At 40.2% G+C, this 15,830-nt stretch overlaps 1 protein-coding gene across 2 annotated transcripts in view; it reads right to left on the reverse strand.

Annotated features, from left to right (window-relative positions):
- Positions 1–8,170: 8,170 nt before the first annotated feature.
- CNX5 (co-factor for nitrate, reductase and xanthine dehydrogenase 5) overlaps positions 8,171–15,830 on the reverse strand; it is a 132,846-nt gene continuing 125,186 nt past the window's right edge. For both annotated transcript variants that reach the window (XM_087661203.1, XM_087661204.1), the window contains exons 6-11: positions 13,159–13,237; positions 12,915–12,953; positions 12,720–12,828; positions 12,469–12,587; positions 9,827–9,946; positions 8,171–9,681 (exon numbers count right to left, since the gene is read on the reverse strand). In XM_087661203.1, the coding sequence (XP_087517329.1) occupies positions 9,325–9,681; positions 9,827–9,946; positions 12,469–12,587; positions 12,720–12,828; positions 12,915–12,953; positions 13,159–13,237 (823 nt within the window). In that variant the 3' untranslated portion in view covers positions 8,171–9,324. The remainder of the gene's footprint in view (positions 9,682–9,826; positions 9,947–12,468; positions 12,588–12,719; positions 12,829–12,914; positions 12,954–13,158; positions 13,238–15,830) is intronic.

Here is a 15,830-nt window from a genome sequence, read left to right on the forward strand (position 1 = left end):
AAGGTCAATGCTCCAATAGATGATAAATTGTACATGTTCCAACCATGGGACCTTAGATCCTCTTTTAATACATTCCTTAGGAACTTCATCGACTATCCTTACCACACCTTTATAACTACATGCAACTATCTTTGGATATTGATGATCAAGTTATTGTAGTAAGCATGACTACCATATGAGGAGAGGCTACCACCTTTTTTTTTACATCAATGCTCGAATAGATAGGGTCACTATGGTTCAACTACACCTACGCATTGTCCTATTTTCTTCATATTGTGTGGCATTATTTGAAGATGTGATGGATAGCAAATTCACCTATTGTACCCCCTTTTTAAACCTAGAGCCTCCATTCAGCTACATGAATTAGTAAAAGATTATTTGCTCAACTAAGGCTCCCTCACTCACTTCCTATGTTCATTTCTTGAGGAGTGAGATTTTTTTTTAAAGAAAAGGAGAGGAAAAAAAGAAAATTCAAAGAAATAAAACAAAGGAAATGTCACACTTAGATAGGTACACTAACAATCATGGCACCTAGGGTTCCTCAAGCTAGGTGCATTCTATAACCTTCTTGGCCAGCTCTACTTCTAATCTTATAAACCCTTTCCCCCATGGCACAAGTTAGGGTACATTGAGAGCAGTGATACCTCAAGCTTTCTTGCATGATCCGTCACCTTGAGATTCATACTACACAATAAAACATTATACTAATTGGGACAATATCCCAAACTTGCCTGAATTTCAATCCATCTCCTAACTACTCTTGCATGAGCACCTTGCAGTGTATAGCAAGGTAGACATATTCCCTAAGCAGAATATGTTGATTTGTAGGTTAATTGAAGATTAAAGGAGTATTCAACAACATTAGTAGTCACTCATCTTCTCCAATAAGCTTGCATCCATAAAATCATAATCCACCTCCTCAAGTTACCAGCTCTAGAGCTACAATGACAACCTTCCTACTGTTGACTAGCATTCATTTAGGAGGGGGTAATATTAACCTCATTTTTGGAGAAAAGCTAAACATGAAAAGAAGCGGAAGAATTTTGAGGATAAATTTTGTTGACACACATGAAAGCTCTTCATTGAGTTGAAATAATTGTAAATTTTCCAAGGGATATTATATTTCAATTGTAAAATGTGTGAGATATGCAATGGAAGAAGGATCTTGAACACAAAGGAAGAGAGAGAGACAATCTGCAAGAGAAGAAAATGAACTTGCACTGAGCAAGGAACAAATGTTGAATACAAAAGGTCTAATAAGTGCCTGCACGTAGCCCAAAGTGTCAGAGAGGGCACTAGATCTGGATGATAATGATGGCAACACTGAAGACAGAGGAAGATGACACATACTAACTTTCCTCATGTATCTCTATGGCATCACCACCTTGGACATATGTCAAAGGAATGAAGTTTTGACCTCTTTTGTGGGGCTGTTAATAGCCAAATATCCCAAAAACTAGCCGAGAGAAAATCTAGAGCCACAATATGGCTAACTAACATTTAATGCTAGTGAAATGCCAAAAAATGTTCAAAATTTTCCCGTAAAGGGTGGGGGCAATGCCCTGTAGGTGAGACAAGCTGAAGAATGTAGAAACTACCTAGGAAATGCACATAAAATGGTGACTAGAGAAGAAAATGCACTGAAATGCAATAAATTGAGTGCTTTAGAATGAGCTACCTCCTAAAGTCCTCATTTGACTCAAACTTCATAGGTAGGAGATGACAAGGCATGACAAACATGATTACTAACACCCCCTCTCAGAATCCAGGATGTAGTGGAAGGCCAAGGAAGAAACAGATCCTGGGGTGGCAAGAAAAATGCCAATGTTGATGAAGTTTGTCTCAATGAAGACTACCAATGAAGAAGCTCCTCACAATCCTAGGAAGCCCCCTCTAAAACACTAGGGGCTAAGAAATCCAAAGCCACATCATTCAGATCATCACCCTCTGAAAGGGATGGGGTCTACGAGGGAACCACCGAAGGAGAGAGTGGGGAATGGGAAGAAACCTATGGAAAAGATAGTGCACATGTGAGAACGGGTGTAGCAATAGACAATTGCCTCAGAGGATCTTGTATAAGAGAAGGGGAATGGAGCATGTAAAGCCCGGCTCTCCTGCCAACCTATCACGATAACAGCCCTTGTAGAAAAATCCTCAATCCAAACAGCCTGCTCGTCGGTGAAGATAGCCTGGGTACCAAGCCCTATAAGGCCATAAATTGAGAGTGGAAACCCCAAATTTGGAACATAAAGGGCATATGAAAGGGAGCTCAATGTGCGGTCAAAAAATAAATTGAAAGTGCTAACACCACAAATAGGCACCAAAATAATATCACCAACATTGATGGAACCCTTAGAAGGACATAGATCCTACAATAAATCACCTCGTGGATTCATATGACTAGAAGCTCCACTATCAACCAACCAAGGCCACTCAGAAGATGAGGCAACCACTGAAGAAGGCTCCTCCAAGTCAACAATATGAAAAGGAATACTAACTCATGGGTAAACTGGAGTAGAGATAGAACGCTCGTACATTTTAGCTCCATCCTTCATTCTCAGATGAAGGTGAGGGTACTTCTTCCAACATTTTTCCTCTAGATATGTCCCCTTCCCATAGTATGGGCATTTAGGCTTCTCCAAGTCAAAGTTAGAGCCTAAAGAACTCTCATTCCATTTAGCCTTTGACATCCCTTTCTTCTTGTTTCCCCCTCTCGAACCTACAACAAAAGCTTTGGTGGAGGTGGATCCACTGGCTACCTCTTTGTGATACACTTGTCATGCTCCAAAACAAGCAGGGAAAGCTCCTCCCATAGAAGCTTCTCACAAGTCCTCAATGTAAGAAGGTTGGTATAGAAGACATCATAACAAGGAGATGGCAATTGAGTCAAAAGAATCAAAGCCATATCCTCTGAAGAGATCATCCTACCAAGGGATGCAAGCTCATCCCTCATGTCCTCCAACCTATTGATATGATCCCTCATGAAAGGAGAGTCATCGACAACAAGCATCGGTAACTTCTTCTTGAGACTGATCCGGTGGGCAAATGTCTTCTAATGGTAGAAAGAGACAAGCTTTGTCTAGAGCTTTGTCTACACTTTTCTTGCTTTGTGCAATGTGCACACATGTATTAGGACAAAATCCTATAAGCTCGTAAAGAGGAAACATCGAGCTCTAGAGTTGAGACGATCCCATAAGGCCGCACGATCCATCGATGAATCAACAGTGGGATCCTCCACTGGATGGGGAATGCGATGGGTAATAGACTCCCAAAGATCGAAGATATTAAGGATACACTCCAGTTTACATGACAAAAGCGAGTAGTTGGAACCATCAAACCGGTCTTATTTGGGCAAAGAAGGGAGTACTAGCACCTGTACTGGGGGTGCCATTAATGGCATATGAAGGCTAGCAAAATGGGCATTCTATGAAACATGGAGAGAATGGGGAGGAGAGGGATCTCGTACAAATGGGCTAGGTGACCTCCGTTTGCCACATAAAATCTCTCCACCTCTTAGAGGAAGGAACAAAGGCGTCATTCTCTAAGTCAGCAAACAACTAGTGATAAGGCATCTTTGATATCCTACAAGACATCCACAAGAAATCTACGTTTTGGTGATAGACCGCAATGAAACAAGAGGAAATGGCTACATGATCACAAGAAAGTTGATGTAGAAGTTCTGCATGGTGGAAATAGGGTATCACTTGCACAAGGGCTATGTGCGTTTGCTGAGAAGAGCTATCACCTGACCAAGGAACACTGCATTTGCAATAGAAGACTATCGCTTGACTGAGGAAGCCTGTTGCCTCCAATAAAATGGGTACCTTTCACAACAAAAGAGAACCCCTCCAAGCAGCAAAAAGCTGTGTTTTTAGCAAAACCTTGATGTGGCAAGGTTACTTGGTAGTATGGGGTGGTCTCCTCTGCAAGATGTCAGCTCTATGTCCCTCTTAGGCAATGATACCATGCACTGATACCATGTGAGAGTGCCCAACAAAAGAAGGAACTCAAACATAGAGGAAGAGAGAGAGACAATCTACAAGAGAAGAAGAAAATGAACCTTCATTGAACAAGGAACACATGTTGAATACAAAAGAGGACTAATTAGTCCATGCACGTAGCCCATACCATCAATGAGGCCACCAGATCAGGCTAATGATGATGGTAGCATTGAAGATGGAGGAAGATGATGGAATCGAAGTGTGCACCTATCGGAGACGAAGAAAACTGAATGAGATCATTGAATGCTAGTAAAAATGCCATAAATGCTCAGAAAAATCCCAAAAAGGGTGGACAATGTCCGATAGGTAGGCAAGCTAAAGAATGTAGAAATTGATTGGGAAATGTACATAAAATCACAATTGGAGGAGAAAATGCACTAAAATGTAATAAATTGAGTGCTCCAAAATAAGCTACCTCCTTTGTTAAAACAAGTGATAGATAGGTCAAAGCTCCTAAAGTCCTCGTCTAACTGAGATTGAAGCTCACAGATAGGAGATGACAAGGCACGACAAACATGATTGCAAAAAATATCGAGAGCTCACTTTTGTGCAATTGTATCACTCTTAGTTAGGAGGGGTTCCAAGACTAAGCCTCTTAATGTATATATATACACACTACAAGGACTAATCAAGAGTCCATGAAAGGGGTAGGACACCTACCTTTTTGGAGGAAACCCTAAAATTTGAGTTTGTAAAAAGTTGAAAATTAAATAGAGTAGATTATTCTCGTGTGTATAAACTCTGAGAGCTCTTCTTCTTGCCTCTCTCTTATCCATTGGAGCATCTTTATATATATATATATATATATATATATATGGTGCAACTATAAGTGATACTACTAAGAAGGAAAAGAAAGATATAAATGTTCTTTCCTTAGAAAAGTATCTCTCTCAAGTAAAAATATAGTTATTGGTGGTTGAGGTGCCTCGGGATTTGTGATTTGTGGCACTCAATGATAGTTGTAATGTATCTATGATAAGGGAGTCTGAGTTTCCTTCTCCAGGTGGGCATGACCTCCTCTGTGTGTGTGTGTGTGTGTGTGTGTGTGTGTGTGTGTGTGTGTGTGTGTGTGTGTGTGTGTGTGTGTGTGTGTGTGTGTGTGTGTGTGTGTGTGTGTGTGTGTGTGTGTGTGTGTGTGTGTGTGTGTGTGTGTGTGTGTGTGTGTGTGTGTGTGTGTGTGTGTGTGTGTGTGTGTGTGTGTGTGTGTGTGTGTGTGTGTGTGTGTGTGTGTGTGTGTGTGTGTGTGTGTGTGTGTGTGTGTGAAGGAGAATGAGTGACCATTGGAGAAGCTCTTCCCCATCACTAGTGCTATTTTCTTTTTCTCTTCATTTTCAGTTGCTTTGAACACACATGGAGATCGAGTTGGAGTTATAGAGTAGTTAATCGGGAGGTGCAACACTTGAATCATGGAGCCACTTGTGAGCCCATTGAGAAACAAGGACTACAACATGAAAGGCAAGTAGGTAAGATCTTTTCAGCTCGAATCTAGTCTTGCGTTTATCTTCTTCATGAATCAATGTGAGTGCTTGGAGAATGAGTGTTTGCCACTAAGTAAGAGATAGTGTAACCAACACAATTGAGGCTCTTGAGTCAATAATAGTTCCACCAAATCCTTGCCATTGAGTGAAAGTCCCAACACATTCCAATGTGGGAGATGGTAGGAAATTTTGAAGCCACCAATTATCTCTAATAATAGGACCCCTAAGTGTGGTGGAAGTGCATGTAGATAAACTAAGCTAGAGCATTTACCTTTTTCTTTCCCCCTTTTTTGTTAATTTTAGCTTTTTTTTCATGCCACAAGGAGTAGGCATAAAATCTAAGAGAAACCCATCAGGTGAGAGTAATGGGCGGTGAACTAGCTCTCAACCATGTCTTCCAACAATTAATATATGTTGATAAAAATGTAACATAAATAATGAACCAAGCAATGACATTTTGATCTAGTTTGACATTGATATCAAAGAATAAAGTTGGTTGTCAATCCTCATAATGTTATGGGCTTTTGTTTGAGTAACAAGATGAGCAATCTCTATTTTATAAAGATTGCTGGTTGCCAAAAGTTTAATTTTCTCATCAAGAATTGATATATTCATTGGCTTTAATTTAATGTAGGGGGATTCTTCAACTTGACACAAAAACAATGTTGCATGTAAACTTACATCTTATCTTGACATTCTTCGTACAACAAATCTAGGGTGTTTAGGTTGGGAAGCAGTTTCATCATTCTCTTCCCCATCTCTCTTTTAGGTCATTTGCTCACTCTCTTTCCCATATCTCATTTCTCCCCCTTGTCTACTCTGGTCTTAGCTAGATGATTCACTTCTCTTTCCCTCTTCTCTCAATTATTTTCTCCTTTCCCTAGATTTTTCTCGTCTCCTTTGTGAATGATTATTTTTGTCTTGTTTATCATGAGATGATGACTTTTCCTGGCAATGTAACAATCCCTTGGGCCAGTGGTGCTTCTATGGTCCTAGTGCTATATTGATCACCTAGTAAATGCATTTATAAAACAATTTACATTTGCCTTCAACATAGTGGAGCTTATGGCAAGATCATGACCGAGTCTTTTTGGTGCTAACTATAGACTTGCAAACTCTCTCTATCCATAAGTCATTTAAATTCGTAGTCATTATCTCCTCAATAAGTGTGTTTTTCATGTAACTCTTAATAAATTCCAATCATGGAAGGGATCACCCTGTTGTAAGTGACCATGTGGTAGAAGGCTTGGATTGTTGCACAATTTTTGCTCCACAATGGCAATAACGAAGAGTGCATTTTAGCTTGCATTAAGCTTTTTCTATTTTTGAGAGATAGTAAGTATTCATACACCTCTCTCATAATTTTTCTCTTTTTGTTTGATTGCTAGAGTAAGGTCTATTGATTGTGGTGTAAGTATCATTCTTGAGACCTTTTGTTTCCCCTTGAATAGTCTAATACACTAGGTTTTTAATTAGATTTATAGTCTTGAACGACGTTTAAATATGTGATCAAACAAGTCAATCCATTGCATGTTAAGATCACCTTGTTCTATTAACTTTTTGGCCATGTCAAATATGTTAACTAGCTCCTCAAAAATTTTCAACAATTGAAACTTGCTTCACATATGCCCTAAATGGTAGGTTGTAAGCCATACTCCTTACATTGTTCCATAATAAAGACGATCTTATCTTTATTTCTAAGGTCATCAATTAGAAGACTAACTCTATATTAATGATCATCATTTGTAAAGTTGCAAGTCTTGCCATATGTATATTTACAACAATAAGTTATTACGCAAATTATATAAAAACAAAAAATTAATACACTAACTTGGATAGTAACTTTATTGTGGTTCTTGATCTATACCGCTTACATTACGCCCATATGAATTACTATAGTTCTAATTTTTTAATTCTCTATTGTCAATTTTTATGTTTTGGTTATTCTATCCTCCTCTCTCAATGGCAATGGATAGCTTTCTAGTTCAAGATTAATCTATATTTGTTTAAGAAAAAGTCTAACTATGCATATATAAAATGGGCATTAAAATTTAGGAGCAAATGGTGCGGTGTCTTTGTTGAGTCATCATTTATGAAAATTAGGATCGCATTAGGGCTTGACAAGTGTGTTTAGGTGAAAGGGCGAACTACAAGGAAGCTTGCAAAGGTATTGCTTTAGTTTTGATAGGCATGGTAAGTTTAGTCAAAATTGGACAAAGCAAGATGTCATTATAGTGAGTTGGCTTGTATTGTAGGATCTTGACAATGTACTATCGCTTCATGTTGGTCATAGTTAACTATTTAACACGCAAGGTCAAGGTGGCAATCATGCCAAACTTTGAAGAATGGATATTTGGAACCACATTTTTGCTAAATCCCAATCACTTTAGCAAGATCATTAGCTTTCATGATTGGGATCCAATTGCTAATAAGTGACGCTGCTTTAGTGATCATCTTCAAAAGAATTTTCAAGATGTCCCATTGAATAGCCTTGCTTTTGTAAAAAAATGTAAAAAAGTAATTATAGCCATGAATGTAAAAGTAATGAAGATAAAATCGAGAGTTGAAGATGGGCAACAAACCAAACCTCATTATGCTTAATGAAGAGTGAAGAATGTGTATAGATTAGAGCATAAATTATCTTAAACATGAAATATAATATCCACCCACATACTACATATTTTTTCGTGTTTTATAGTGACAAATAAGCATTTTATGTGTTTTTATTTTTATATGTTTTACTTTTTATTTATGAACAGTATACAGTTTTATTTTATTTATCATCCACCATCAAAGATCCAACATGACAAACAATCAAAGGCATCCAGGAGGGAACAACAAATAACCACGAATATCATGAAGATAGAACGTATGAAATAGGAGAAGGCATTGGTGGTGCTCCAAGAGCCGCTAATATGTCCTCAAACCCACCATCGTCGCTCCACGTACGCTCCTTTTGCATTGCTGCCTCCTCTCTACGCACTCTGGTACATTATGAAAATGGTGCGCAAAATTGCGCACTATGGGACAGGAAGATAGGTAAGAGACAGAAACATGAGAAATTGCAAAGAAATCGTAATGTGTTTGCTCTTCGTAAGGAAAAGATTGATCTGCAGAGGATCATCAACAAAAGCAAGTAGTTGATTCACGAGGGCGCCATCAAGATGCACACCATATTCACGTCTCTGCTGCTTATACACTTGTTCATGTCATGCTCTTCACTCCACATTTCATGCCATTTGTTGATTCTTCATCTCATTTCACTACATTTCATGCCATTTATTGATTCTTCTTCTCATTTCGTGTCATGCTCTTCGTTCCACATTTCATGCCATTTGTTAATTTTCATCTCATTTCATTATATTTGTTAAGTGACCTCCACGCTCCCCACTTTCTAAGGTGTTTTGGACTACAATCTTTTTGGCATCAAATGATGTGATGATTTTCGCCCACTTCGTCTTCTTATGGGCTTCTTCTCCACTGCCCGAGCTTCCGCACTAGAACAATCACTGATGAGACGCTTCCTTTGCACGGGAAAGTGTCGTATCACTAAGCTGGTCTTTGAGTCGTTTGCCTTGAAGAAATGTCGTGGATGCTTCCAAACATGTAAGGGTGTCTTCAAAAGTCTTTAAATTGCCTCCATTCATTTTGATACTCCCCATATTTCATGTTCAACTCCCCTAATCTCTGTGTATGATCCTTTGCATACCATGATGGTGCAGAAGGTGAAAATCATAGCTGATACATGTGAACAAGTAATATCCCAGGCAAATCATCTATATCACCTTTTCCCAGAAGTTCCATGGCGGAAAAGCTCGAAGTAAGCACATGCCATTGAATGGAAGTCAGTAGATGGGGAAATCTCGGTCAACATCTGCAGCCCAAGACTCCAACCCTCCAATAATGTCCACGGCCCCATGGAAACCATTTTTTCGAAGAAGTTCGACAGCCAATTGTGAATCATTGCCCCTTCTGCAAACCACAATAAGTGGCCGTTTTTGAGATGCGACCTCAAGGTGATTCAACTTTTCTTTCAGAACTGCAAGCGGGATGTTCAGAGAGTTTGGAAGGGCACTGATAGAATATTGATGGTGTTCCCTCACATCCAGCAGAAAATGTGGCTTTCCTTCTTTCACACAGTGAGAATAGTCCTTGGCAGTAATCCTCTCCGAGAGAGAAATTACTTTCAGAGGATTAGGAGACTGCATGCCACAACATTCAACAACCAGAGATAAGCTTACAGCGAAACAATTGTCATATGAGAGAGAGAGAGAGAGAGAGAGAGAGAGAGAGTCCTTGCAATGGCCATAGTGTTTGTTCTCCTTGCATTTCTGTAACACGTCATACCTTGTCAGAAAAGGGAGAGCCTGTGAAGCTTTTGTAGTCAAAATGATGTATATCATCCACTTTAACATGCGAAACATCCCCACATACAGTACATTGTGGATTTCTTCCTCGAAGCTTTACCTGTGAACCATCAGAACCGTTTAATTCAACACATGCCAACATAGAAATCTTTGAATTTAAATGCCACAATTTTCATGTGGATAGCCAAGGTAAAACTCCTATAACATAGCACTAACAGTAACAACACACATCAAGGTTAAGAGGACCCTTTTGTAAAACTCAAACTCAAATCCTTTGGTACACATCCCCACCTATACAACATGAATGTGCACCTATTTCTGAAATTCATACTATATTAAGGTCATTCTTACACATGGAATGGTTTGACACTATGGAGTGTGGGTGAGATCCATACAACAAATTGCGAGGATCAACAAGATGGCATGATCATACAAGTTGATCTAATATCCATGGAAGGGCCGATTAGGCTGCTTTGCATGTCAGTTTAGGCATTCACAAATTCCATAGCTGTCAGTTCAGCGTTGTAACCTTTTAAAAAACGAAGTGAACTATAGGCATGAGCTTCAATCTTGCTAGAAGATTCATACTGCTTTTTTTATGTAGGCTTGCTGGAGCTTTATGATGAATTATGACCACAAAACCCATTTCTGAAGGCCCACGGGCAGCAGAACCTAAATAACTGTTTCAGACAAGATAGATATCAATCCACAGATAGGGTCACCAAAAGCACCATTTTGGCTCCGGAATTCTACAAAATTTGAAGATTTACACAGGAGATGCAACATGGGTCATTCAAGAGCCCGTGAAATCTTGAAATGTGGATAGAGATCATCTCTTGTGGATATATGCTGCCACAAACAAGACTCAAAGGGTTCCATTGCTCTGGACTTCTATGCTCTCACAAACAGCAACTGTCTACCTTCCAGATGAGCTTTAATAGCGAGGGGAGAGTCTCTGCTCTGATACCAAAATGGAAACTGAAGCAAAATGAAGTGGGTAGAAAAGGTTGTATGAAAGATGAGATAGACTCAGAAATGCAAAGAAGCAAGACAAAAACCTCTGTCCAGTGGCCCTGCATACATAGGGGAAAGTAGGCCAGGCCAACCATACGGACCATACTTTGCCAGTTGGTCTGACCTAGTCATCCACCAGGTCGTCCCAATCAGCCAGCCCAGAAAAAATGGGCTCCAAATCCTTTGGAGCTGGGCAAAAAAGTTTCTCAACAAGGAACTCTCAAAAAGTTATCTGCAATTACATAAAATACAATCTTTGGTCAGCTTGTAAACAGAAATCAACGTCCCAACAAATAGTACGTCCAAATCTGCCTTTAGGGTATTTAAAGCATGTATGACAATCATTAATCCTTTCTAAGATAGCATTGCTTTAATCTAGAGATAACTGCTTTCAGAAGCTATATATGCCTTCCACATTAACTCTGCACTGATGCAAACCTCACAAGCATCTGCTTAATCACAGACACTGTGAATAGATCTCAAATGACGAGGAAAGGTGTGACTCCTTTGAGCTTCTGAAATACTAAGTTCTCAGCGTTCATCAACCAAAAAGAAGTTTTCTTCTTTGTAACTTCATGCAAAGGTGAGGCCATTTGTAAGCACAATTCAAGAAAACTGTTATATTATGCATCCATCAAAATCCATTTTGATCCCATGACAGGAACATGAAAAGAGCTTTTATTAAATAATTAGAAGCTCTCCCATTACCATTAAAAAGAAGCTTCCAGGCAGTGTCCGGGTGTTAGCAATATTTCATTCATTCACAATGACTAGCAAGATGTCAAGACAGATGTCATGATCAACAGATACACTCCATTGTCCAATTAAAGGTGGCTGACACCTTGTCATTTCAAAGAAACCACCAATACTTAAAAATCAAATTTGTAAATATCTTGTAGTGCTGGCAATTTTATGATACCTGCATTTTGAGCTCCTGCTCAAAATTAGTCTTGTTAAAGACTCAATAGCATTATAAATGTATCTTTAAGGCCTCAGGCTGACAGGAACAAAATTTAAAAACAATCTCTGAAATTTTTATCAAGCTTAACTCACTCTCATCATGTACACTCTAGAATACTCCCTCTACCTCTACCCCGCTTCTAACCCGTCTGTAATCTCAACCACCAATACTGCCATCTGGCTACCTCCTGCTTCTCTCACTTGGCTCCTTACACATTTCTTCTGCGGATTAAAAGCATGCTGTTGCTTTACTGGTCATTCCTCTATTCATTTATATGTGACTTTTCTTTGTGCGAACACCTTCGCGGAAACAAGGCTGCTTTAAGTGACAGCAAGATCCAACAATTACAGAGAAAGCTTAATAAACAACAAAGGTCTTATGATTAGAGCAAGATGTAAGAGACCTTAAACCACCTAGCTTTAGTAAACCAATTTCAATGTGCTCAAACAAGAGAGCTGCAGAAAAAGTAAAGGTTTCATCATTACACATTCGCTTCTCTCTCTAATAGCTGTAGTATTAGGAAATAACAGAGACTAGGACCCTCACCACTAAACAAAATTATGCTTCAATGCTACTTTCAAGCATACAAAACAAATCCAACGCACTGCAGGAACATCATGAGAAAAGAGGGAGATTGCAATACTTACCACACGAATATTTGTTAACAAGCCATCTAAAATAAGCATTCTTCCACTAAGAGGCTCACCAACACCACTTGCTATCTTGACCACTTCCAACGCTTGGAGGGACCCAATTATCCCTGGAACTGGCATAGCAAACACCTTGGACTTCAAACACAATGTTGATGGTCACCTTGGACTTCTAAAAGCGCATGCTACTCACAGTCAAAATTTGCAGCAACTCCGTGGTGCATTAAACAGCTCAATAGAAACATTACCTACTCCCAACACACCACTGTCAGAACACCGCTGGCATGCTCCTTGTGGGGGAGGATCAGGAAAAAGACAGCGATAGCATGGACCTCCCTTGTAATGATAAACAGTCAGCTGTAAAAAGAGAGCATTTTCATGAAGACTTTAACTAAACTCTCCCCTGTTACCTTACAAACTCTACTTATTTTTCACTTAGTCACCTGTCCATCCATGCCTAAGGCTGCTCCAGATACTAATGGCTGAAACAAAACAGAAAGCCACCAAATAAAACTTTTTGGCATTTCATGATACCTAAAGGCTTGTCCAAAAAGTAACAATTTGCAAATATCCTTCATACAAAAGACAGTTAGTAGAGGAGAAAATGTGTTTGTCCACCACATTCATTTGTGTAAAGTGGACCATCGACCTAACGTCTAACAAACAAAAAATGTGTTTATGTGATACCTTAGATAGAGCAACACAAGTGTCATTAATCAAATAACGCGTGGGGACATTGTCAGTGGCATCTACCACTACATCATATCTTTTTTTCCATGTCAAGTTGCTCAAAATAACAAAGTAAAAGTAACGTAACTCCAAGCATTTAGAAGGAATATAAATAAAACATCTAGAAAATATAAACTGTACATGTAAATGATCAGCCAGGCATCAACTGTTAAAATTAGTGTGCTTCAATAGTAGTTATTGTTAACAATGAAGCTTTCTTATGCACTCAAAACACCCTAGGAGCTTGCTAATATCAAAAAGCAGTAGACTACTGTTATTGCCCTGGAGGTGGGAGAGGTAGCCACAGAGTACTACACATCCCTCCTATGGACCAACGGCAAGACATTGTAGGAGAATACCAAAAGGCTTGTTACATCCTTGGACACCCAGATGGACACTCATAGTGTTGGTCACAGTGGTCATGAAGTGACTGAGTGTGAATGTGCTAAGGGCACTTAAGGCTTAGGGCAGTTATGTCCTATTCATAGGACTCAATGCCCTATTGTGCACATCATTGTGTGATCACCACTCTTGGATTCTTGACCTGTAGACCAACACATTTGTACATTGGGATAGTGTGGGCTAGCGGTAATTACATACTTAGACATCTCGATGAGTGCTATTAGCATTGGTCATAGTGTTCTCGAAGTGGCTTAGTGCAAATGCACTAAGAGCACTTCAAGGTTAGGCTACAAAGCAACAATAGATCCTCTTGTCTTGGGCTCAACCCATGGGAGTAGAGTAGAGTAGAGTAGTTTATTGTCGTCCACGGAAGGCCAAATTATGACCCATGGGACCTTTCCAAATATACAACGATTCTCCTTACCCATGGTAGGAAAGGGGTAGCCACCGTGAAAGAACGATCTATGCAACGTGGTTCTTCCGAAAGCGTAACATGCTGGTGATAAGAGCCCCTAACTTCGATATAGGAGTAGTGGTCAAAAATTGGTGAAGTGGCCCCTGTAAAGGGATATCAAAGTCAGCCCGTATGTGTGCATATGTTGGGCATGTCATAATCATGTGCTTCTCTGATTCTATACTCTGTAGTCCACACAGCATACATAACCTCGTCTCTCTTGCCTGTCCACTCCATGCACTTGTCTCGATCAATAAAGAGTGTGCTCGAGTTTGAAGTCATGCAATACTCCGTCTAAATACCATTGAGAGCGGGTTGGCTATGTATGGCTGCGTGTGAGAGAGCTCCATTGCGTGGATTTGCTTCGATCTTGCCGCCGACGAGTTTGTTGCCCGCTACAGGTATATTAAACCCTTCTTCTTAATCCATAATTATGATCTAGAAATGCTCGACAATTATCTTGTCTTGCATCTCTCCGTTCATCCGATTTTTCGTCATTTTGGCAAGAAACGCACCGCATTCGGCCTGTCCGAGTGGCTCGATTTTGGGCCGAGTCCTAGAATCGGCCCTCGACCACTTGTCTTTGGCCTACTCAGCCCCGGCCGACTCGGCCTTACTTAAACACACAGCCACTTGGCCCACCTGGATTCGGCTGAGCTACACATTTGGACACACTAGATACTCGGTCCGCCCAATTCATCCTCGGCCTTCTTGACTCGGCCAATCGTCCACTCGGCCACGTCCATTCGGTCCATCCGAACTCCATATTCGGCCTTGGCCCACTTGTGCCACGGGTCATTCGGACGTCCCAATTCGGCCCAGTTCCACTTGGCCCTCGCCTATTCGGTCCATCCAAATTATACACTCGATCCCTGTGATTTGAACTTCTTGGAACGAATTAGATTTTTCTCAAAATTTTTAAATTCTAGACCCCACCTAGACACTAGTCATGCGAACCTCTGAAGGCCATACAGACACTTACAACACCTTTCTGGCGCAAGGAATAGAAGAATCAGCAAGATGCAAACGTAGGGGTGACACTAGTCCACTATCTAACGATCCAGCCCGTTAGCGGTATCAAACGGAGTCGTAAACCCCCAGACGAATCTTGACAGAGCAGAAGACGCAACGAAAACCCTATAAACCAGTGAGGACAACCAAACATACAAGCCTAGCAAGCCAAACCCATAAACGAGAGTGCAAGAGCCGCTTTGCTACTTTGTTTTCTCACTCACTCTGATTTCCAGCACTCAAAACACACTTAAGAAAAGCTAAAAGCTTGATTGCGCACTATGTACGGAAAAGAGTACACACACACACACACACTGAAGGTAAGTTGAGAACTGTTTAACAAGGAACTCACTCAAACATAAAAACTTGAAAGAACCCACCAATAAGAGAAAATCCCAAGACATAGACACGTGATCGAATCCTTAAGTGTAGGACCAAGCGAAGAACACAACTGAAAAGCCAGACGTAGCAAGGACCGACACTATCATGGAAGTGGATCTACCCGACCTCATCAACTTGATCGACAACTTAGCAGAGGGCAGCTTAGATCGTAAAAGCAATGAAAACCTTGACCTAGGAGACTTTCCTGATACGATCCAGCAATTAGTGAGCAAATATGACGCTCAAACCCAGTTAGAACATCACGGCAGACCTGCAGAGGACATCATAGCGAACCTTGAGGAGAAGAGAAAACTAGCACGCAAAGCTTTGCAAGGCATACTCACTTACAACCAGGATCAGCAAACTAGAACCTTACGCCAAA

Source organism: Lygodium microphyllum, chromosome 21 (assembly GCF_053477565.2).
Source record: "Lygodium microphyllum isolate KBCC chromosome 21, Lygodium_microphyllum_v1.1.10, whole genome shotgun sequence".
In the NCBI taxonomy this organism is placed as follows: domain Eukaryota; kingdom Viridiplantae; phylum Streptophyta; class Polypodiopsida; order Schizaeales; family Lygodiaceae; genus Lygodium; species Lygodium microphyllum.